The sequence below is a fragment of the Culex pipiens genome, chromosome 3 (genome assembly GCF_016801865.2).
Source record: "Culex pipiens pallens isolate TS chromosome 3, TS_CPP_V2, whole genome shotgun sequence".
Taxonomy (NCBI): domain Eukaryota; kingdom Metazoa; phylum Arthropoda; class Insecta; order Diptera; family Culicidae; genus Culex; species Culex pipiens.
This window is the reverse complement of record NC_068939.1, coordinates 3,605,085-3,628,074: the sequence shown is the minus strand read 5'-3', so window position 1 is coordinate 3,628,074 and position 22,990 is coordinate 3,605,085. Positions and strand designations below refer to the sequence as shown.

The window sequence follows — 22,990 nt, the reverse complement described above, 5'->3', positions numbered from 1 at the left end:
TTTAAACCAACGGCCAAGAAGAATCAAACGTAATTTATGTTGATTCAAGGAAATTGAATCTATTTTATTGTTAGTTTGATATTAAATTATTAAATGTGGAGAAATTTACGTAATACTTGTAATTATCTCAAATATAAATGAAAAAGATAGTGAAAACTCATAAAAAAAAACCCGATTTAGTCTCACCTGGTGTGAGATAGAGCCTTTCTTACTAAAGAGTATAACAATGGTAGAACATCTTTCAATTCATAACATCGACTTTGAATATTTATAACGTCAGCACAAAAGAAAGTCTTATGATGAAAGCAAAGTATTATAAATGATATGTTTTCCAAATGAATTATAAAACGCGATTTTCACCAAAAGAATATTTTTAATTGTATATATTCTTAATCAAACAAGCGTTTAAGACAAACGCGAACATAGCAAGCTTCCCATGCGCCAGTGACAACGCACATTGCGGTTTTGGTTTTCTAGCTTCGGTACGAGTAGTGCGTCCATCCCGGGAATTCCCGGGACGAAATTCCCGGGATTTTCCCAAAACCGGGAATTCCCGAATCCCGGGATTTTTTTAAATTTGTCCCGGGAATTCCCGAAATTGAAAAAATATCAAATTTTGGTCTGGAAATCCAAATTTAATTGTAGAAAAAGACAAATATTGAGTACATAGTAATCGATAAGTTTTAAATAGCATTAAAATTTGTATTCGGCATATATTAGCATTAATTTTGTTTAAAAGGAAAAATTGTTAAAATTTTAGTTTTGAGAATCGCAAAATGCCTAGTGCTTCAAATATTTTATATTTAATTCTATACATTTTTTAAAGACTGGATATTATATTACAACCGAATGCTAAACCACCAATGATTTTTAATTTTAACAAATATAACATTAAATTATGTTTCTTCAAACACCGGCATCTGGGGCAAATCAGGACAAATGTAACGGATTACGACAGCTATTTAAGCCAACTTTTTTCATAAATTTTTAAGCGACATCGGTTAAAACAGGAACAAAACGATTAGTACACCGATTCCAAGTTTATTGCTCTAAAATCTCCTGTATCTATTCAGACTGTAGTCCCGGTTTTCCACAGTTGGCCAAAGCAAATCCAAAGCAGAGCAAAAAACAAAAAATAACCACACTAAAATAATGAGTTCGCGTAAACGTGAACAGAGTTCATGCCAACGGGAACCAGGAAGAAAACTGTTCACTTTCATGGTGCAATAGAGGAGAAAAGCAACTCGCGACAAAATTTTGAGGCTAGGAATTTTGACAGGTATGATTTTCATAAAGTATTCGCCTCCTTTTCTCTCCCACAGAAAACCTGGGAACGAGGTAGCTGTCAAACTAGGCCAAAATGTTAAAGTCACTCACAAAATGAACTTTGAGTGATTTGAGTTCATTTCTGACGTCACGATTTTTTCCTCTATGCACTATAAAAGTTGAACAGTTTTCTTCCTGGTTCCCGTGTGCATGAACTCTGTTCACGTTTACGCGAACTAATTTTTTTGAGTGCATATTTTTAAATCGATTTAAAAACTGTCGACCTTGTTTAGATTGAAGTGTAAATTATCACCAATTAATATAATTGAGCTAATTCTATGATATAAAGCTCGAAAAACATAACAAACAAGCCTTACCCGACAAACTTCGTTCTGCCTTTTTTTCGTTTGTTGACGTTATTAACTTTTTTGCTTATTCAGCCTCCTGTGATCAAAATTTGACTTTACGTAACTTTCCCCATACAATCTGCAGATTTTCCGGAATTAGTTCCAGAGTGGCCAAAGTTGTAATTTTTTGGCGTAAGAACCTTCCTTGGACTTATACGAACCCAACGCAACAAAGAGCACCTCCATCCGACGTTCCGAGGTGAATTGATTCGCGTTCGAACAAAACCGTCGAATTTTTTTATATATATAGAAGATAGATAAATAAAACTCTAGATTTTATGACTGTTTTACAAATTTCCCGGGATCCCGGGAATTCCCGGGAATTCAAAAATATTTTTCCCGTTTCCCGGGATTTTCACAACCCGGGAAAATTGGACGCCCTACTCATCAGTAATTAATTGGTCGCTCATCTTATAAAAACTTAAAAGTATAAATAGTCTCAGGTCAACTCTACGTAAATGTGTTACGCTGAGTATAATATTTCACCTTTTAATACAACCCAATTTTGATTCTATCTTTCCACAGCCGGCTGTCTAAGATTAAATCATTTGTGCTAAACTCAACACCAAATAACCGGGAATGGTCTCATCCGCATCATCCGATTGTTTGCCTTGAGAATACATAATACATCACCCTATCACTCAACAAAATTCATTGATTATTGGGCCACATCATCATCCTCTATGATGAATCCTGGCCATTACCCTTTCCCACTAACAAAATCCCAAGTAGAAGTAGTTTTCCGGCACACGCGGGGGTGTGGATATCGTATAGAACCCACCCTTGGTAGCAGCCTGTGCTAACTAACATTCCCGTCCCGTTCCCTCGAGATCTACAAACTGACATGGCGGGCGCCGTTGGTGGCCAATGACTGTTTCCTATTAGCAACGGCTCTAGTTTTGATGACCGTGATGTTTTATCTTTTCAGCGCATTCATGAATGCTGTTGATAAGGGAAACATTATTTGATCGTTGAAGCGTATGACCGGTTGTGTTGATAGGATATTACGGTCCTGTTCAGCAACGGAGAAGGACAACCATGGGTGGTCTCTCATGCTCATGCTCATGCTCGCTGCCCTACACACTCAATCGTAAGTACCTTAGGTAGAAAGCGATGAAAAGCTTAGAAAGCTCCTATTGGAATCCAATGAACCCTGTTAAATAAACTTACGAAATCACGAAAAAATGAAGCCTGCTTTTAGGTGATTTTAGGAGCACACGGGAAACAAATTGTAGCTGGATGAATGTCCTATGTCACAAAAGTTTTTGCAAAAACATTGGACAGGGCAAAAAAAAACGGACAGGGCAAAAAAAACGAAAAGCTACGATATCCTACATGTTGTAGGAAACATCGGTAGACAAGCTACTACAAACGAGTATATCTCGAGCCACAAAATATATGCGCCAGCATTCTCGCGCCAGTATTCGAAGCTCAACTTGACAACTTGTCGACTTGGCGACGAAGCGTCGAAAATCGATGCAGTGTGATTTTTTGGCGATTTTTCCGATTAAAATTCATGCTGAATCGTCTTATTTACAAAGATGGAAATGACGTCCAGCCATGAAGTAAAATCTATACCTTTCTTTAGTAAGAAAGGCAATAATCTGGAAAAATAATTATGTATGTATTTCATACGACCTTTTCAAAAACCACACGTAAACAATATTGACAGCGCCTCCGGCGGTGACTTCAGAAAACTGCATGCGTGTCAGATCCTTGGTTGCAGTGCGTTTTTGAAAACTTCAATTTTCCTGTTTGTTTTTCTTTTATCCGCTTTATCTCATCATAGATAAATCGTCTATGTTTCTTAGATATAGTGTTAAGAAATTTTCTGAACTTTTCGAAATAGTAGTTTATGCACCAAGTTGCAAAAAGAAGATTTGAATGGAATTGTTCGCCAAATGTCCATTGTATTTAGTCAATCCACCGTTCAAATCATAACAATAATGTTGAAAAGTTTTACTTTTCAAAACAAGTGCTGAAAAGTTAAACTATTATCTGTGCCTTTTTCTGTATTGCCAACAAGATAGCCGAAGACACCAAATCGATCAGAAAATTCCTCCATAAGTTACAGATTTTTGAATTTAAACAGCTGCTAAAATTATATGAAACCTTGCATCAATGTAATCAATAACATAAAAGGCTTTCTTGGCCATTTTCTGACATTTCGGATAACGATTATTTTGTATTAACTTTTTATCTGGATTTTGTGTGTACCTTTTCTATGATCAAATGAACCAATTTGCACCATTGGTTTCTCCATGCGGGTTTCTATACAGTTTTGGCAGCTGACCATACAAAAAGTTTATTCAAATGTCCAAAAATTGTGTCTTTTGAGAACGACAAAGTGGTAGATATTTCCTCAGAAAAAAGTTTTACTCTTGTTAAAAAATCATTCTTTATGCGATTTTGCACACACAAAAAACATGAACTGCGTAAAATGACCGTTTTTTGAAATATCAAAACATTGGGTATTTTTTTTAATGACGAAAATTGCATGTTTTAAGCAATGACACAAATTTGTCAAAATTCATTTTGAAGTGTTGCCATTTTTTTGAAAAAAAAAAACTATTTTTTTTAAATTCGGAAAATGATTATATTTTGTTTTTATTTTTAGTTGTAACAGCAAATTAGCAATCTAAAAATTACTTTACAAAAAAAAGTATCGTTAACCATCTTCAACCACATAGAAATCATTATTTTTGTTGAAATTGTGACTATTTAAACTATATTTCAAATCGACCCAAACAAGTGATTCGTTCAAAAACAAGTGTTTCAGGTCTTTTCAAATATTAGGGTTGATTTGATTTTTTTCAAACGCAAAACTTCGAAATAATTTCTTTAGGACAGCGAAAATTGAACGCATATTTGCTGTATTTTCGCCACTTAAAAATCGATTCTATTTTGGTGATAGACAAAAACTTATTTTTTCCTTTTTGTTTTTCATTCCGAGGCTGTAACTCAGTAATCATTGGACCAACATTCAATGTGTTTTGAACAAAATTTACATTTTTAATTGTTAAAAATTAAAAAAAACGAATCCTTGTTGAAATAAATTTCTCTGACATTTTCCGAACTTTTCGACAAAAAACCTTTCAGGTACTTAAAAAAAGTTACATTTTAACAAAAAAGCTACGTATAACTTGAAAACTGTGCAAGGTAACAAATTCTATGAAAAGAATTATTAGTTTGCAAATTAAATTTAACATCTAAAAATAAATCCAAATTGGTCTGTTGACCTTTTTCCACTTTTTTCACAAAATATGTCTTTATTATTGAAATTGGCAACACTGCCATTGTTGAATCGAGTTTGAAAATGTGAAAAAATCATGCAAAAGTGACATTTTATAATCGCTTATATCTTTTCGGAATCAAGTCGTTACACTCATGAACCTTGGTGAAAGTTGTAAAGCGTTTAATTACCCACATAACTTTTTGATACGATTTACGGAATTGGTAAAAAATCTCAACAAAACTTCATTCTCGAGTATAAACGAGGTAATGATGATCAATTTTGCTGATGATTGGTCCAATGCACAGTGGGAAAAAAGGGCCCAAAAAATTACCGCAACATGATTTCGCGCAAACCATCGATTGCTATACACCAAAAGCTTCGTTTTTGCACCAGGAACAATAATCCGATGAAAAATCGCACTGCACGGACCGGTGGCCGGAGTACAGGCCACCGGAAGATCCGGATTTTTGGAAAAAGTGTCAGATTATTCCAATTGTGAACTGATAAGCTTTCTTCTACCATGAATAGTCGTGCAAAGCAATCCTAGAATAATATTAAATACCATAGGACCCATCGGAACCGGTTCCACCGATCTCCGGTGGCCACATCCGGAACCGCATTAGGAAACAGTGTTAACCAGTCATGCGACGTATCAAACTTCTTGATTTTGGATGGGGACATGAGTTATACACTCCTCTCTTAAAAACATGAAGTTTGATATGTCGCAAGAGTGGTTTCAGGAATTTGCCAAATATGATCTTCGGATGTGGCCACCGGAGAACCTGGGAACCGGTCACCGGAGGTAAAAATACATTTTAAGGATACTCTCCATCCAAAATCAAGAAGTTTGATACGTCGCATGACTGGTTAACACTGTTTCCTAATGCGGTTCCGGATGTGGCCACCGGAGATCGGTGAAACCGGTTCCGATGGGTCCTATGGTATTTAATATTATTCTAGGATTGCTTTGCACGACTATTCATGGTAGAAGAAAGCTTATCAGTTCACAATTGGAATAATCTGACACTTTTTCCAAAAATCCGGATCTTCCGGTGGCCTGTACTCCGGCCACCGGTCCGTGCAGTGCGATTTTTCATCGGATTATTGTTCCTGGTGCAAAAACGAAGCTTTTGGTGTATAGCAATCGATGGTTTGCGCGAAATCATGTTGCGGTAATTTTTTGGGCCCTTTTTTCCCACTGTGCAATGACTTAGATGTGGTAAAAAATAAAGATTACACAAGAAAATTTTTATTACACATTTCCAGTTTAAAATTCTCAATAAATTTAAATCGCCCTATTGTTACATCACAATTCCCACGAGTGCGTGTGTGTGTGTGTATGCGCGCTCCCGCCGATGACACTATCATTTGTCATCGGTTATTTTGTTTAACTAACCTTGGACTGGATTTGTGCTGCCGGCTTCCGGCTGTGTGGTGACGTTCCACGTGACCATAAAAAGCACATCCCTATAATAATAGGGTTGTTCACAAAGCCAACCCGACCCGGAAAGGGTGAGAATGAGTTATGAAACAGCGGACGAAAATAAGTGCAAGTGCGGAAAATTGATTTAGTGTCAATTTTGACGAGATCGTTGATATTGTTTTATAACTGCTGGTGAAGGTGCAGAAACAAGCCATTCATCGGGGGGAAAGAATTATTAGGTTAATCGCATCACCGCACAGTGGTTCAAAAGGCTGTTTTGACGAACTTAATTGATTAGAGCAAAAAGTAAGCATTTTCGTGCTTCGACATGTTCTACAACTTTGTTCAGCGTTGTCATGGCCTACTTTTGATGAAATTTGTTTTTCAAAATACTCATCACAGTAGGCTATGGAATTTCTAACTTTTGACTGTTAAGAGATAGAGCTTTGGTGTCTTCGGCAAAGTTGTAGGGCTGAACATTTCCACAAACTTTGTCGAAGACGCCAAAGCTCTATCTTTGCATTGAATACCAGTTTTGGAACCTTTTTAAAAATCCCTGCCAAAAACCAGTTTTTTGACTAAAACTATGTTGAACTTTGATTTTAGACGATTACAATGTTCAGAAGAGTTGTCAGTAATATCAAAACAAACAACTTTGTCGAAGACGCCAAATTGATAGGAGCTATATGTGATGAGTTATAGCAAGATTTGGTGATAATTTAGCTAGTTTTCGAGCTCGGTATACAAAGCCTCGGGCAAATTTGGGCAAAAACCCATACAATAGGCTTCAAGTATGACTATTCCACTACAAAATGTCGGGTGAATCATTCGTCCGAAGTTTTACGGTCATAGATTTCCGAGCATTTCAATTAATTTTATTTTTGATGACTTTTTAAATGCATTTAGGACACTTTTAAGGCACATAAGCCATTTTTGCGATTTATTCGGACACACGAGGCGTGTAGGCCAGACTCTTGTGAAAATTTTGATGTATTGGAAGTCTATCTTTGGAACCTATTGGCTAATAAATAATATGAATGTTTGAAATAATTTACTGTCTTTGCAACACCAACGTTATGACATTGTCTAGATGTCTGGATTCGCCGATTAACTCTTTTGGAAGGAATTTTTTTTTTCAAAGATATTCACAAAAATACACTGGATAGCCTCAAAAATAGACTTCCAATACATCAAAATTTTCACAAGAGTCTGGCCTACACGCCTCGTGTGTCCGAATAAATCGCAAAAATGGCTTATGTGCCTTAAAAGTGTCCTAAATGCATTTAAAAAGTCATCAAAAATAAAATTAATTGAAATGCTCGGAAATCTATGACCGTAAAACTTCGGACGAATGATTCACCCGACATTTTGTAGTGGAATAGTCATACTTGAAGCCTATTGTATGGGTTTTTGCCCAAATTTGCCCGAGGCTTTGTATACCGAGCTCGGAAACTAGCTAAATTATCACCAAATCTTGCTATAACTCATCACATATAGCTCCTATCAATTTGGCGTCTTCGACAAAGTTGTTTGTTTTGATATTACTGACAACTCTTCTGAACATTGTAATCGTCTAAAATCAAAGTTCAACATAGTTTTAGTCAAAAAACTGGTTTTTGGCAGGGATTTATGAAAAAGGTTCCAAAACTGGTATTCAATGCAAAGATAGAGCTTTGGCGTCTTCGACAAAGTTTGTGGAAATTTTCAGCCCTACAACTTTGCCGAAGACACCAAAGCTCTATCTCTTAACAGTCAAAAGTTAGAAATTCCATAGCCTACTGTGATGAGTATTTTGAAAAACAAATTTCATCAAAAGTAGGCCATGACAACGCTGAACAAAGTTGTAGAACATGTCGAAGCACGAAAATGCTTACTTTTTGCTCTAATCAATTAAGTTCGTCAAAACAGCCTTTTGAACCACTGTGCACCGATGATCATGTGTGTAACTATAAATAATCGGAATGGGAGTGGGTTGGTGATCTATACGCTCGGAAATAACTCATTTCCGGCTCGATTGTGTAGTGCGGTTTGATGGTTTCATACACTCTGGTGCAGTTGATGGGAGTTATTTATAAAGTTATTTACGGGGTTTTGCATTAGTAGCTGATTTCATTTGTGGCATTTTGTTTTCGATTCGAGTGATGCGTAATAAAAGAGTTGATTCGTTGAATACAATGTTGTCATTTGAATAAACCCATTTGAATTGAAAAACATTGATTTTCAAAGTAATTGTAATTGCATATTTTTTCCAAGACAATTTTTCAATTCCACTTCCATTACGAACCGAGAACAAGTGACTTAATTTCCCTAAGCATGTCGTTATGGAGTCCTGTTCGCTTCCTCGAAGGTAAAGCACTGTCGACAAGTCGCTTAATACCGGCCAAGGATAATCCGTTCGTAAATCTAACAAACGGACACAGATCCCGTTCGTCGTTGGTACAACTCATGCATTCCCGGGAACACATAAAAAAAGAAGGTCGGAGAAGAAAAAAATCGCTGTGTATCCTCATCGACTTTAATCCGCCGGCATCGCATCGTGTGCTTCAGCAGGGTTGCCAGCGGACGTGAGCATTCCCGACGACCGTGGATGGCGGCTCCGGAACAATCGGGAAAATGAAAAAGCGAATTTACATAAGAGACAATTCCTCTTGGCGTAAGCCGGTTCCGGAACAAACAGGAATGCAAATAGTTTGTGTGTGTGTGTGACATCGTTTGTCCTAGTATGCCCTCGCATTTGATGTGCGCATTTGCGTTTTGGTTGATCCTTTTTGCGAAGTTGGGATTGTTGGGGTCAGTTTGGCAAGTTATTAAATATATTATAAGACACATTGACATTGACCTCCTAAACTGTCCACGTGGTTTATGGATGGCCCCATATTATGCCATTGGTCGCAACGCTTGCTTAGAGCGTATCCTAGACCTTATACCTTCCCAAAAACCGTTCAACTCCAAGCGAAACTTATTTAAGGATACCGTGGAGATTTTCCCTTGTCATCTTAAAAAAGTGGAGCATCAGCACTTCCCATCATTCCCTGATGCTCCACATCTTAACCGAAATACTATTGTTCCAGTTTACCTCCACAAAATCTTCAATCACTTCGGAGAACGTGTGTTCATGTCATCCAAACGCCACTGAATTAAAGGTAAAGAGGGGTACGATTCCCGGGAAGTTCCGGCACGGCAAGGACGACTCTGTGTACAGAGGGACCATACACGACAAGTGATCTATTATCAGCAAACATGGAGGAAGCTGTCCTTTTGCCGCTTGTTTGCTTGCGTGAGTGTTTTTGTGCCCTCTCTACATTCCCTAATGGGAATATAAAAAAGTGCAATATGCAAATATATGTTTGTAGTACACACACACCCACACTCAAGAGCAAAAAAAGAGCGATGAGATAGAGGCACAGAAAAGGTGCAAAAGAACTTTGACATGGTAAACGAATGAGCGAAGGCAAGCCTCAAAATCATCGGCTGCATAACGATGAGAGCGGGTGCACACGTGGCCATATGTGTATAAGTGTGTGTATGTGTGTGTGTGCACAGGTCACCTGTTGTCGTTTTCTTTTCGCACATCGTAACGCATTTCATTGAGTGTGCAACGTACCGTTTGTGAAAAGTACACGCTAAATTCAAAATTACTAATCAAATTTTAAATAATTTTAAGAAACAAATTACCTTCAGTCAATTGAAGTGTTGTAAAATTGGAAAGAAACTAATTTCTCAACCAAAACTCGTTTCATTTTAGCGTGTATTTCTACCGGGCAAAACGGCCCTTCTTCCGGTTGAGCTCACCTCGCTCTACGTCATCATCGGCACCATCATGTTCAGTCATTTTGAGCTCAAGAGATCGTCTGATAATATCATTTTTCACCGTCATGTGAGCATAACTCGTTCGCGGGCATCGGGAAGCTCGGTTAGAGTGAGGAGGACCACCGCCAACGCCAATGGCGGGGGTGGGCCTCGCGTTGATGCACGAGTGCACCGGCGACGTCGCCGTTGCACACGTCACTCAAATATGGTACGTGGGTAAACACACACACACACACGCCGAGTGCAGCAGCACATTTTGCTGCGCGCGGAGGACGAGAAAATTGTACCTTGGTTGAGCACTTTTGCAGTTAGAATGTGATTTTACTAAACTATTTGATTATCTGTTTCATGTTAATTTTTTTTTCTTTTTGTCAAAGTAAAGGATTTTTTGTCCATTTCGAAAAATTGAAAATTTGATGATTTAACGTCGTCAATATTTTTAACAAAAAATCAGAAATAATCATTGTAAAAACTTGTACTACAGATTGTAGACTTTTTAGAACAGTGGTTCTCAACCTTTTTCGACCAATTCCCCCCTTAGAATATTGCAAAGACCTTAATTTTCCCCTTAAATTTTTAAATAAGGATCAATTCACAAAAATCATGATAATTTATGTACAATGATTGAATTATTCACAACAAAATAGAAAACTCTTGCAATAAAAGAACAAATTCTTAACGATTTGTTTTAACAATTTTTCATAATTTGGTTACTTTAAATGGAATGCAAAACCTGATTTAAAATATCAAATAAATCTTTAAGAAGAATCTCCTACAAAAAATAAGAGTAGCTCATATTCGAAAAATCATCACAGAGCTCGAATTATTTAAAAAACCAAAGTCCTGCTCATGTTTGAAAGAAAGTCAATGAATTCTGTATCACAAAAATTGGATACAGCTGATTTTTGAAAACTAGAACAAAAATATTCATGAACTGTTCATGTTTCTAATAATAAAAAAGATCAGAGAAATCGATTTCTTCAATAACCATTTTTAAATTTTTATTTTGTGCCAAAGAAGAAACTGAAGAAAAAATAAATTGTCAAAGAAACTCACACATTTCACAAGAACTTCAAAAATCATTAAAAAAAAGTTTTTAGCAAATAAGTTCAAAACAAAGAATTTCTATTGAATCCTCATTCCTCCTCAAGAATGACAAAATTCTTCACCGGTTTCAGAATGGAAATTCTGGTTGAGAAACACTGATTTAGAATCTATTTTAAAACTTTTACAATTTTCAATCAAATGGGACGCTTGAAAGTTTTTTCAAACAATTTAATTTTAACCCAAAAAAAAAGCAAAAAAGCATTGTAAAAAAAACTTTAGATTTTTTTAATTTTTGGGTTTGATGATTTTATTTGATTTCTAATGGTTTGACTTTTTTTGAGTCAACTTTGGTCAACCTTTACTTTTAAAAAGGTATGAAATAGATAAATTCCATATTTCATTGTTCAGATCAAGACATAAACTTTGAAATATATTTGCAACGGCCCAAAACATATGAAAAAATTAAACTAAAAAAAAATCTAATTTGGGAACTCAAGTTTTAGTGATCAAAAGTTAAATTAAAATACCGGATTTATTTTCTTTAGTGTATATATTTTTTTCCAAAAAGTTCAAATAAAAAAAAACTTAAACTTAAAACGCGTTTTTCTTTAAAAATCACATTGATTTATAGTGCTAGATCTCCCTTTTCAAATGCAACGTGGTGAATAAAAATGGCATTTTTTCGAGATATTCGACTTTTAGAATTGGCTTTGGCTCTTGAACGAAATCCTTTTTTCTTTAAGTAATTATTTTGAGGAAAGTGATCGGAAAATTACTCTTTTTTTTCTTAGAATTGACCTTGTATTGCTCAGTTCAAAAACAGGGTTTAAAAAGTTTGCTCTATGGGTAATTCTCCGCCAACTCACACATCAGTTGCCCCGACCCCTCTTCGATTTTCGTGAAACTTTGTCCTAAGGGGTAACTTTTGTCCCTGAACACGAATCCGTGGGTTTTTGATATCTCGTGACGGAGGGGTGGTATGGCCCCTTCCATTTTTGAACATGCGAAAAAAGAGGTGTTTTAAAATAATTTGCAGCCTGAAATGGTGATGAGAAAGAAATTTGGTGTCAAAGGGACTTTTATGTAAAATTAGACGCCCGATTTGGTGGCGTACTCAGAATTCCGAGAAAACGTATTATCGAAAAAAACACTAAAAAAGTTTTAAAAATTCTCCCATTTTCCGTTACTCGACTGTAAAAAAATTTGGAGCATGTAATTTTATGGGAAATTTAATGTACTTTTCGAATCTACATTGACCCAGATGGGTCATTTTTTCATTTCGAACAATTTTTTTCATTTTAAAATTTCGTGTTTTTCACCCTCCGTGTACGCACGAGCGCAAGCAGCAGTCAAGTGCTCAGTGCTCCATCGTTTTTTCGAAATTTTTCGCCTTAATTTACCGTGATTAGCCGCGAGTTTGCTCCAACAGCATGCCAAGGGCCGGCCGTGGCCGTGGCAGTTCGAGTGCGGCCTCGAAAAACCCGCGAAGTTCGTCTACCGGCCGTGTGCAAAAAGGTAAACAAACCAACGCCGCGTCGTCCTCCATCGCGCCGGGGAGTGTGTGCGCCAAAGGATTTGACCCCAAGTTATTACACCCTAATTACCGTGTCCAGGGCCGCAGCCCTATAAGGCTCCGTTCAGCTACTTCCGGCAATCCGTCGACCGATGGCGCTTCAACATCCGCCAACATTCCCACCAGTAACAAGTTCGCGAGACTGAGTGACGAGGAAAGCAACAACAACAACACCGACGGTAGCACTACCGACGACGACGACGACGATGGTCGTACACGGAAGAAAGTGATTTCGCCAAAAAAAGTAATTACTCCAAAGGAACGACGACCACCACCAATTTTCGTTTTGGACACGTTGGCGGACGATGTTGACGAGCAGCTGGAAGGCCTCGTGTACTGCCTCAAGATAGGTAAAGCGTCAGTGCAAGTGTTCACATTTGACCAAAAGAACTTCGACCTGGTTGTGGAGAAATTGAAGCGTAAAAACTTCAAGTTCTACACATTCGACCCCGTGCAGAAGACCGCTGTTAAGGTCGTCTTGCAGGGGTATCAAGACCGCCCGATCTCCGTCCTCAAGGAGCACCTCTCGGGTGTCGGAATAACGCCGCGAGACATAAAAGTCCTCTCGCGGAAGACAACCGTCACGGGTACACACACACTGTACCTGTTGTACTTCGACCGCGGCACCGTCAAAATTCAAGACCTGCGGCGGACTAAGGCGTTGGACGGTTTTTGGGTAAACTGGCGGTTTTACTCCAAAAATCCGACGGACGCAGCGCAATGCCACCGTTGCCAGAAATTCGGCCACGGCTCGCGGAACTGCAACCTCCAGCCCCGCTGCGTGAAGTGCGGTGAGTCACACCTCTCGGAGGTGTGCGCACTGCCACGAAAGGCGGACTTGGGGGAAAACGCAGAACAAACCAAGCCGCGCGTAAAGTGCGCGAACTGCGGCGGTAACCATACCGGTAATTACCGCGGATGCGTCGCGCGGAAGTCCTACCTCGAGGAGCAGGAAAAGAGGAAGAAGAAAGCAGCAGCGTCCCATCCTCCTCAGCGAAGTACGAGCGCAGCCGTTCCTGCAGCTGGCCAGCGTACGGTTCCAGCGGACAACCCAGCGTTCCCTCCTGGATGGGGGCGGTCGTTTGCAAGCGTGGTCGCTGCCGGTAGCGGCGATGCGACCCAGCAAGGAGTCACCGGGGAAGATCTCTTTACCCTGCCGGAGTTCTTTGCTCTCGCGGGGGAGATGATGACGCGGTTTCGGACCTGCCGTAACAAGGCGGAGCAATTTCTGGCCCTCGGGGAGCTGATGATTAAGCACATCTATAAAGGATAAAAAATTGTGATCTAGTTTTAAGCTTTCTCTATTTCTATCCCCTTTCCCTTGCAATTTTAGTAAGTTTTTTTTTTCTTTATTTTTCTTACTCTTGGAAACACCTTTATTAACTAGCAATAACTGTTCCAAAATGGATTATGATGTAACACACAGCTGAAAGGAACTCCAAAACTCTGTTTTGTACCTCAAAAGAACTTATTGTATCTGATTATTCACCAATAAAACCGAATTTTAATTTTAAAATTTCGTGTTTTTTCTAACTTTGCAGGGTTAATTTTTAGAGTGTAACAATGTTTTACAAAATTGTAGAACAGACAATTACAAAAATTTTGATATATAGACATAAGGGGTGTGCTAATAAACATCACGAGTTATTACGATTTTACGAAAAAAAGTTTTGAAAATGTTGGTCGTCGTTGATCATGGCCGTTCATGATCACCCGCGACAGACACGGACGGCGTAACAAGAAGAAAAGCAAAAAGTAACTTTTTCAAAACTTTTTTTTTGTAAAATCGCGATAACTCGTGATGTTTATATGCAAACCCATTATGTTTATATATCAAAATTTTTGTAATTGTCTGCTCTACAACTTTGTAGAACATTATTACACTCTAAAAAATAACCCTGCAAAGTTAGAAAAAACACGAAATTTTAAAATGCAAAATTTTGTTTTAAATGAAAAAAATGACCCTTCTGAGTCAATGTAGATTCGAAAAGAACATTAAATTTCCCATAAAATGACATGTTCCAAAAAATTTTACAGTCAAGTAACGGAAAATGGGAGAATTTAAAAAAAAAATAGTGTTTTTTTTCGATGAAAAATACGTTTTTTCGGAATTCTGAGTACGCCATCAAATCGGGCGTCTAATTTTATATAAAAGTCCCTTTGACACCAAATTTCTATCTCATCCCCGTTTCATGCTGCAAATTATTGAGAAACACCTCTTTTTTCGCATGTTCAAAAATGGAAGGGGTCGAACCTTCCCTCCGTCACGAGATATCAATAAACGGACCTTGGATTCGTGATCAGGGACAAAAGTTACTCTTTAGAACAAAGTTTCACGCAAATCGAGGAGGGGTCGGGGCAACTTTTCCCGATTTCGTGTGAGTTGGTCGAGAATTACCCCTATTGCTTTCGATAGAATTAGTCATAAAGGGTTAAGGGTTGAGTGATTTTTCGAAACACTCGTGAACTACCTTTATTTTCATCAATGCCAAAGTTGTTTTTTTACGAAAAATCAAATTCACAGCTAATTTTGGGTCCAATTGTCCATTGGTTAAGTCAATGATTGACTCAAAGCGTTTGAAATTTGTATGTAGTACGTGGTTTTTGTGACAGTGTTGGGAATAAAGGATCATTTTCAGTGATCATTTCACAATACGCTTTTAAAAATTTTGCACGATGTTAATCGTCCAAATATAAAATTAATTATGTACAGTCAAAAATGTAAAAATGTGAGTTTTCTCAGACTTATTATCTTACAAAACTCAATCGCTTTTGGGAGGTTTTTTTGACTCCAAAAATGTGTCGCTGATAATTTTTTTTAGTTGTAATTTTTTTCTAAATGTTGTGATTCCACCCTACCGGACCATACTATGCATTGTTTATTTATTCAAGCCACATAGTTCTACAATGATGATATTTGGTCAATTTTAGAACATTTTTTTTAGAAACAACTTGCAACTTGACTAGAAATCATCAGATAGTATTGAAAATATTATAAAACTCTTCAAGTATTAAAAATAATATGATCAATTAGACAGAAAAGATTGTAAAAAACAGTAACATTTCTTGCAATCAGGTCTTAATTAAAAGCTCCTGAAGAAACGCTTCATTTTCTGTTTGGGCGATTATTGAGTTAAGAACAAAAAACGTGCTCTAAGTGTTTTTTTCCACTACCATACATTATATCGTCGCAAAGAAAAAAAAATGTAAGAATCTTGCATTATGCTGGCTAAAAGAAAAGTCCAAAATCACCATTTCCAACAAATTCTGCCAATCTGGTTTAAATACGGTATGTTACCATTTTGACAAGAATTAAATTAAAATATTAAACTTAAATCACCATGCGTCTCCTCCAATATATAACAATACTTTTAGTTCAATGGAGACGCATGATACTTTAGAGCGACTTGCAGTTATTCATAGTTTTTCGCGGTTTAAAGTTCTGTTGCTTCAAGGGTTAGTGTGTGCCATATCTGTGTGTGTATGTGCGAATACTTGTGTGTATCTGTGCGTGCGTGAACGCGTCTGTCTGTCGGAACTTGGGGACAATTCTTGAATAAATAAGAGTGCTGAAGTCGCATGCTGCATTTGCTCCGTGCTATGCATTCCCAAGCAGAGGGCATTACGACCGGTGGATTTGGCGGGGTTGTGACGCTGTGGTGCAGTGGTGAAACGCAAAACACACCTCGAGGCTGAGGTGAGTTTTAAATTCTCTTTTCTCTTTTATTGGGGTGGACCTCTGATCTGATGGAAGGGGGTCTCCCGGGGGCTCAAAACTAAAGGACGCTTTTGGAAAATTTCCGTCCGCACAAATATTTGCTCGTTTTGTGGCATTTTGTTTTGCTGAACGAGTTTGGGGGGAAGTCGCAGTACGATGCATCAAAGCGATTTTATTTTGGCCATCATTGGAGGCGCATTTCGCGATCATTGCAATCGAATGGCGCTGATGAATAACTGCGCGGAATCGTCATCATTGTTGCAAACTTTTGCGCTACAAATAGCAGTGGAAAGTGAATGCGGTTCGGGGCTTGTCTCAATCAGCATAATGAACATAGTTTTCCCTCCTGTTCGTTTGTGATTTGGGCATGTTTTGGAAATTTCAGTGAATTGGTAATGCAGCTTTGGAAGGTAAATTCTGCGGAAATGTTTACCGTTTCGCGTTCTTCATCTCAATTAGTCATATTATTTTGCCAATGGTGTGGAATTTTTGCAACCAACATGAACTATTTCAACGAAATTTGGAAATGTTATTTGGAGTGCACTCGAAATTTTCATGGGAAATGATAAGCCATACATTTATATTACGAATCACCATAGAAATAAATAATTTTCATGTTTTCTTCTCAATTTCTTCCACAATATGTGATAAACTTTACAAAAGATTAAAATAAACTGTACAAAACGAATATGTTGATTGTTCAATTTCCTTCAAATTCACAAAATATGGTTGACCTACCTTGATAAATAGCAGCAACTGGTTGGGTTTGGTAGACCGGAGCCGGTTCCTGCGACATTGGAGGTTCGCTGCGTAAGGTGGTGAAGAATGGAACTGGTTCTGGCTGGTGTTGATGAAGCTGTTGTTGTTGTTGTGGTTCTGGCTGGTAAAACTGTTGTTGCTGTTGCGACACTAAAGGTTGGAAGGCCTGCGTTGGTTGGGGTTGATATTGGGGCTGGTTCTGTTGTTCGGGCTGCAAAAGAAGGGAGAACGCACACGACGAGACGAAACGATATTAGTGAGATCTCGTTAGTTTGTGCAGCCAACAGTTTAAGTATGTTGATTTGGGAGGGAATGAAGGTGGAAAAACTTTTCGCTCACCGCGATGAGAGAAAAAAAGTTTTTTTAAAGGTAGATACTTCTTCCTTCACTAGCGTTTATGCATATTTAAAACGACATATACCAAAAAGCAGAAAATTCGTTAACCTTCTCGTCTCGCTCAGCTCTGAGGGTGTGATTCAGGGCGAACGTCTGCCAAAGTGACGGGGACGCTACACAGACAGAGAGTCAGCGAAGGAGCATTCCTGTTAATTATATTTCTTTAATAAAGTTGACATTTTCTTAGCGAACAGTTTTTGAATATTTGAGCACGCCAGAGAGTTTTGTTTGCTCACCAGCACGGCGCGCTCGTCGGCGTCGTCGTGACACGACTGTGTGCCGTGAGAACCACGTCTTTTGAATATGAAATGTTAAATTAGGTGAAAACGAGAGTTTTGGCTGCTTAAATGAGACGATCTCAGAGAGGCGAGATGCAGTCTGAGAAATGGATGCTGCATGAGCTGCACGAGGACAGGTGATCTGGCGGAAGGTGATGTCAGAACAGACGTCAGACGTTGGACGACCAGGGAGCGTAATCTGGGTCGTGAAGCAATGGTGTGGTGTGTAGGTGAATGTGTAAGTGCATAGAGGCATTTGGGACGTGATTCTGAACACGTAGCGTAAAGGAATGGGTATTTTTAGAACAAAGAAGCATAGATTAAAATGACATTGTTGTTATTTATTTTTATAATATATTTATAACCTAAGACCAAAACGGCACAGATTTAGATTGTACTAACACAGCAAGATTTGAAAAGAGCATCTTATGCCGCTTTATTAATTTCTTTTTATTAATTTATCTTATTTTTGGAACAAAGTGCTTGTTGACAACCTTTTCTTATCATTAAAAAAACTTTAAACTCATTTTTGCTTGGAAAAGAAATATTGTTGTAGTTAAATTTGTTTTTTATGTTCAATTTAACTATAAGTTGGGTAAAATCAAATAGCTCAGATTCGAAAAATTCAACATGAGGCGAAACGATATGACAAATTTGGCCTCTAGTACTTATTTGGAAAAAGGGATTTTGGCAAACTTTGTGAGCCCAAAATTATTTTTTTCCTAAAATAAGAATCTAAAGTTGAAATGAGTCACAAAAATGACCAATTTGCTCAAGTAAATAATTGTCTAAAAAAAGTATAAACAAATTAGTGATAGCTAAATAATTAATTTTATGGGCTAGAACTTTTTGAACTTAGAAACCTTCCACATCGAGATTCGAACTGAAACATTTGGATTACGAGTCTACGAATCCAAATGATCTGTTGTATCAAATTTTTTTTCTGAAATCGGAGAAATATTTTTTGTAGATTACTTCGAAACGATTTTTTTTAACTTTATTTTCAATATTCAATAACGTTGTTACATACATTTTTCAAAGTTCCAATTCCCTGAATGGTACATTTTCCTGAAAAGTTTATTTATAACTTAATGTACTATTTATTACAAAAAGTAAACAGTTTTAAATTGTGAAGTGTCAAAATTTCACCCTTTTGCCTTCCTCACTGAGGTAAGGCTATAATCCTGCTCTAAAAATGAACTTCGTATAAAAACGTCGTAGACCCACCTTCATGTATACATATCGACTCAGAATCGAAAACTGAACAAATTTCTGTGTGTATGTGTGTGTGTATGTGTGTGTGTATGTATGTATGTGACCAACAAACTAGCTCATGTTTCTCGGCACTGGCTGAACCGATTTGACCCGAACCTGTTGCATTCGACTTGGTTTAGGGTCCCATAGATCGAGTTTTATACAGATTGAAGTTTCGATTAGTAGTTCAAAAGTTATGTATAAAAATGTGTTTTCACATATATTTGGATCTCACTTAACTGTATGTAAACTATGTCTGGGTCCATCATCTGACCCATCGTTGGTTAGGTTATCAAAAGACCTTTCCAACGAGTCTAAAACATTGAAGATCTGGCAACCCTGTCTCGAGATATGGCCACTTAAGTGATATTGATATACTTTTTTGAAGCCGGATCTCACTTAAATGTATGTAAACTATGTCCGGGTCCATTATCCGACCCATCGTTGGTTAGGTTATCAAAAGACCTTTCCAACGAGTCCAAAACATTGAAGATCTGGCAACCCTGTCTCGAGATATGGCCACTTAAGTGATATTGATATACTTTTTTGAAGCCGGATCTCACTTAAATGTATGTAAACTATGTCCGGGTCCATCATCCGACCCATCGTTGGTTAGGTTATCAAAAGACCTTTCCAACAAGTCCAAAACATTGAAGATCTGGCAATACTGTCTCGAGATATGGCCACTTAAGTGATATTGATGTACTTTTTTGAAGCCGGATCTCACTTAAATGTATGTAAACTATGTCCGGATCCACCATCCGACACATCGTTGGTTAGGTTTGAAGATCTGGCAACGCTCAGTCTCAAGTTATGACCGCTTAAGTGACATTTGTGTATTTTTTTATTGAGAAATAGATGGAATTGGTGTACAAACCCATCATATCACCAAATGTTGGTAAAAAGTGAGGAAGGCGCCAACCACATAGGTGGATTAAGTTATTTTTTTTAATTTAAATTTCCTGTTCTCTAATGTCTTATGACGAAATTGTCCAGCAATCCAGAAAAAAAGAAGTTTTTTTCAGCACGAGTCGTCGAGGGCTGAAAAATCTTCTTTTGCAACGAGTTGCTTACAACATTTCTTCCAATTTCGAAAAACGCTGTTTGAATTTAATTTTATGTCAAACATCCATGTGTTAAGTAAATTTGCCGTTCAAAAACAAAAAAAAATATTGAAAGATGTTACTTTTTGATACTAGTGCCGAAAAGTTCAATTTTCAGCACCCATATCAGTGCGGAAAATAGAAATTTTCAGCACTGGTAGCAATCAAAAACTTTGGGCGCCCCTGTACAAGGTTCATTTGACGTCATCTATAAAGTACGTCACGCTTTATGGGGGGATGGGGGGGGGGGTTTGAGCAAGCGTGACATTGCATGTTATAAGTATAGGAAAAACGTGACAAAGGGGGGGAGGGGGGGGGGGTTAATTTTAGCTGATTTTAGCGTGACGTAGTTTGTGGATGAAGCCTTTGAGTATTATTAATTAAATAGGCCCACACTTTTTACGAATTTTGAAATTTTGGACGAATTTTGAAATTTTGGACCTCAGACGGAATTTTTAACTTTTTTATATTAGCACAACTTTAAAAGTGTACAAAGCATGTTGTTATGCTTTTCTCTTAAAAAATGTGAAAATTGAGCTTGAAATTTGAAAACTGCCCCTGAGCGCATAAATGTCCCATATGCATTTTCATCGATTTCGAGCTATTGATGCAGTTTTGTTCAAAATTGTGTGCTCTTTCAAAAGAGCCTATAACATCCAGTACTTTGTCCTAGAAATCAGGAGGAAATCCAGTTTTTTTCGCGAAAACTTAACACGTAGCCTTATGTATGGGACAAACTTCAAATGCGTTTTTCTCAGCTTGCTGTTTTTGCATATGGGACATTTATGCGAACATGGGCAGAAAATATGTTTTGCCCTCAAAACCCTCGACCATGACTAGTGCTGAGGCACAACAACTTTTGATACATTTTTTACTTCAAAATATATCCAAATTAGGGGAATAAAAATTGCAAAAAAAAAATTCTCTGAAAAAAGAGTGCCCAAAAGTTGCTGTGCTGGATCATTCATGAATATTATATAAATTAATCGAAATCCTATGAATTTCACACTGGTTTTCAAATTGATGAAAATAAGACAATCTTGCGACCATCAACATTAGTTCATCGCACTCACCCCCTTTTCGCATGTGTGATAAGCATTTTCTCATTTTCCCACAACGTCACCCAACCCACGCAGACTAAACTATTTCTCCACAAAAAGTTCATATAATTTAATTCAATTTATGATTCAGATCTCTCAGTGCTGTACACTACTCAACTCGGTCTGCGTCTACGGAGATATGATGCCAAGGTTTTAGAATTGTCCCGGTTCGGTTCGGGACGGGACGGAGTTGTGTCCCACAGCCGGCAGGCAGACCTCAGAAAGCATGAATAGTTGCACGGTGCGTCCTGGGAGGCACGACGACCACGTGGTGCAGCTCGGCTGGGGACAAGAACGCTCTGCTCAGGGTGCATGTTCATATAAATTCCCATCGCACGGCGTTGTGCGTACCGTAGAGTGGTTGGAGTTTGGAAGAATTTGTATCAATTTAATTTCAGCTTAGTTTGACCCGACTGCACGGTCCATCCGAGTCGGCTTGTTTCGTTGCTCGCGCTGGTTGACGTTCCAGGCGCTGGCAGGAGGTACCCGGTATTTGTGGTCCCCCCCGATACCAACCGGTTGCCGAGCAAGAGGAATTTTAGACATCGTCATCGTCGTCGTCGTCGTTCCGACGCCGTCGTCGTCATCGCCGTGTGCGCGCGCGTTTCTGGGTCTCCCGTGAAGTTTTGTGTGTAATGAATTATTTATGCTAAACTATAAACTACAGCGAATATGTTTGAATAGTTAAATTGTAGCTGAAAATTTAATGACCACTTTCGGGCTTCGACGTGGGAGGAGGACGGAGGGACGGGGTTTGGTTTTTTAGTACCGCCAGGGGAACGCGAAGTAAAACACAGGAAATTCTCTGTACCAACGGCGTCGTCGTCGTCGTCGCCAGCGCGCTGTTTAGTTTTGGAAAAACGGTTGCGATGCGATACCAGCTGTGAGGCGCAGTCCGGGGGAGGTTGGTTGCACTTCGCTACAGGAAGTCTCCCCCCACATGTCCCAAACCTCCTTCCAGAAGGGGGTTGCATGTTCCGCGCCCGTTGTGTACTTTGCTGATGAGCGACGACGATGACGAGGACGACGACATGGTTCCGTATGTGGTCGAGTAGTACAACTTCGTCGAGGCGCGTTGGTTGGACGTGTGTGGTTTGGGGTTCTGGTTCTGGCCATGGTTGTTCATGTCGACTGCAAGCTTCCGACCTTTTTTTTTGCTCATTCAAGCTACACCACCCCATCAGTTGATGCCGTCGCCGCCGGGTAAAAACTAGTTTCGCGTAAATGAATTGCTAGTTGTGTATTAGAGGGGGGTTTGGGGGGGGCTGTTCACCCCAGGAGGATGGATGAAATTGTTACGAAGCTCATTTCGTTTTAATTTCTGAATTAGCATCTCATTCACACATCGTTTCCGCTGGATTACAGTTGGTTCGGGTGTGGCAACGTGGAATGAGTAAGCATGAAAATGACTCAATCATCAGCATTTTGTTTAGCTGCATTTGAATCAGTTTTAGGTTGAAAATTTTATCATTCGAGCAGAAAAAATGAACCATTCAGGCAGAAAAAATCAAGAGGTTTGTTTGAAGATGGATTTAACCAAATTATGCAGTGAATGATCTCTTAATTATTAGGTTTTATAAATAGTTAAAAAAAACTGTTTACATTTTTTACTCAAAAAAAA

General features: G+C 38.3%; 1 protein-coding gene across 4 annotated transcripts in view; it reads right to left on the bottom strand.

Annotated features, from left to right (window-relative positions):
- Positions 1 to 22,990, bottom strand: part of LOC120417814 (putative mediator of RNA polymerase II transcription subunit 26) — a 210,080-nt gene that overhangs the window by 34,229 nt on the left and 152,861 nt on the right. For all 4 annotated transcript variants that reach the window (XM_039580017.2, XM_039580019.2, XM_039580018.2 and 1 more), the window contains one exon: positions 17,218 to 17,449. In XM_039580017.2, coding sequence (XP_039435951.1) covers positions 17,218 to 17,449 — 232 coding nt within the window. The remainder of the gene's footprint in view (positions 1 to 17,217; positions 17,450 to 22,990) is intronic.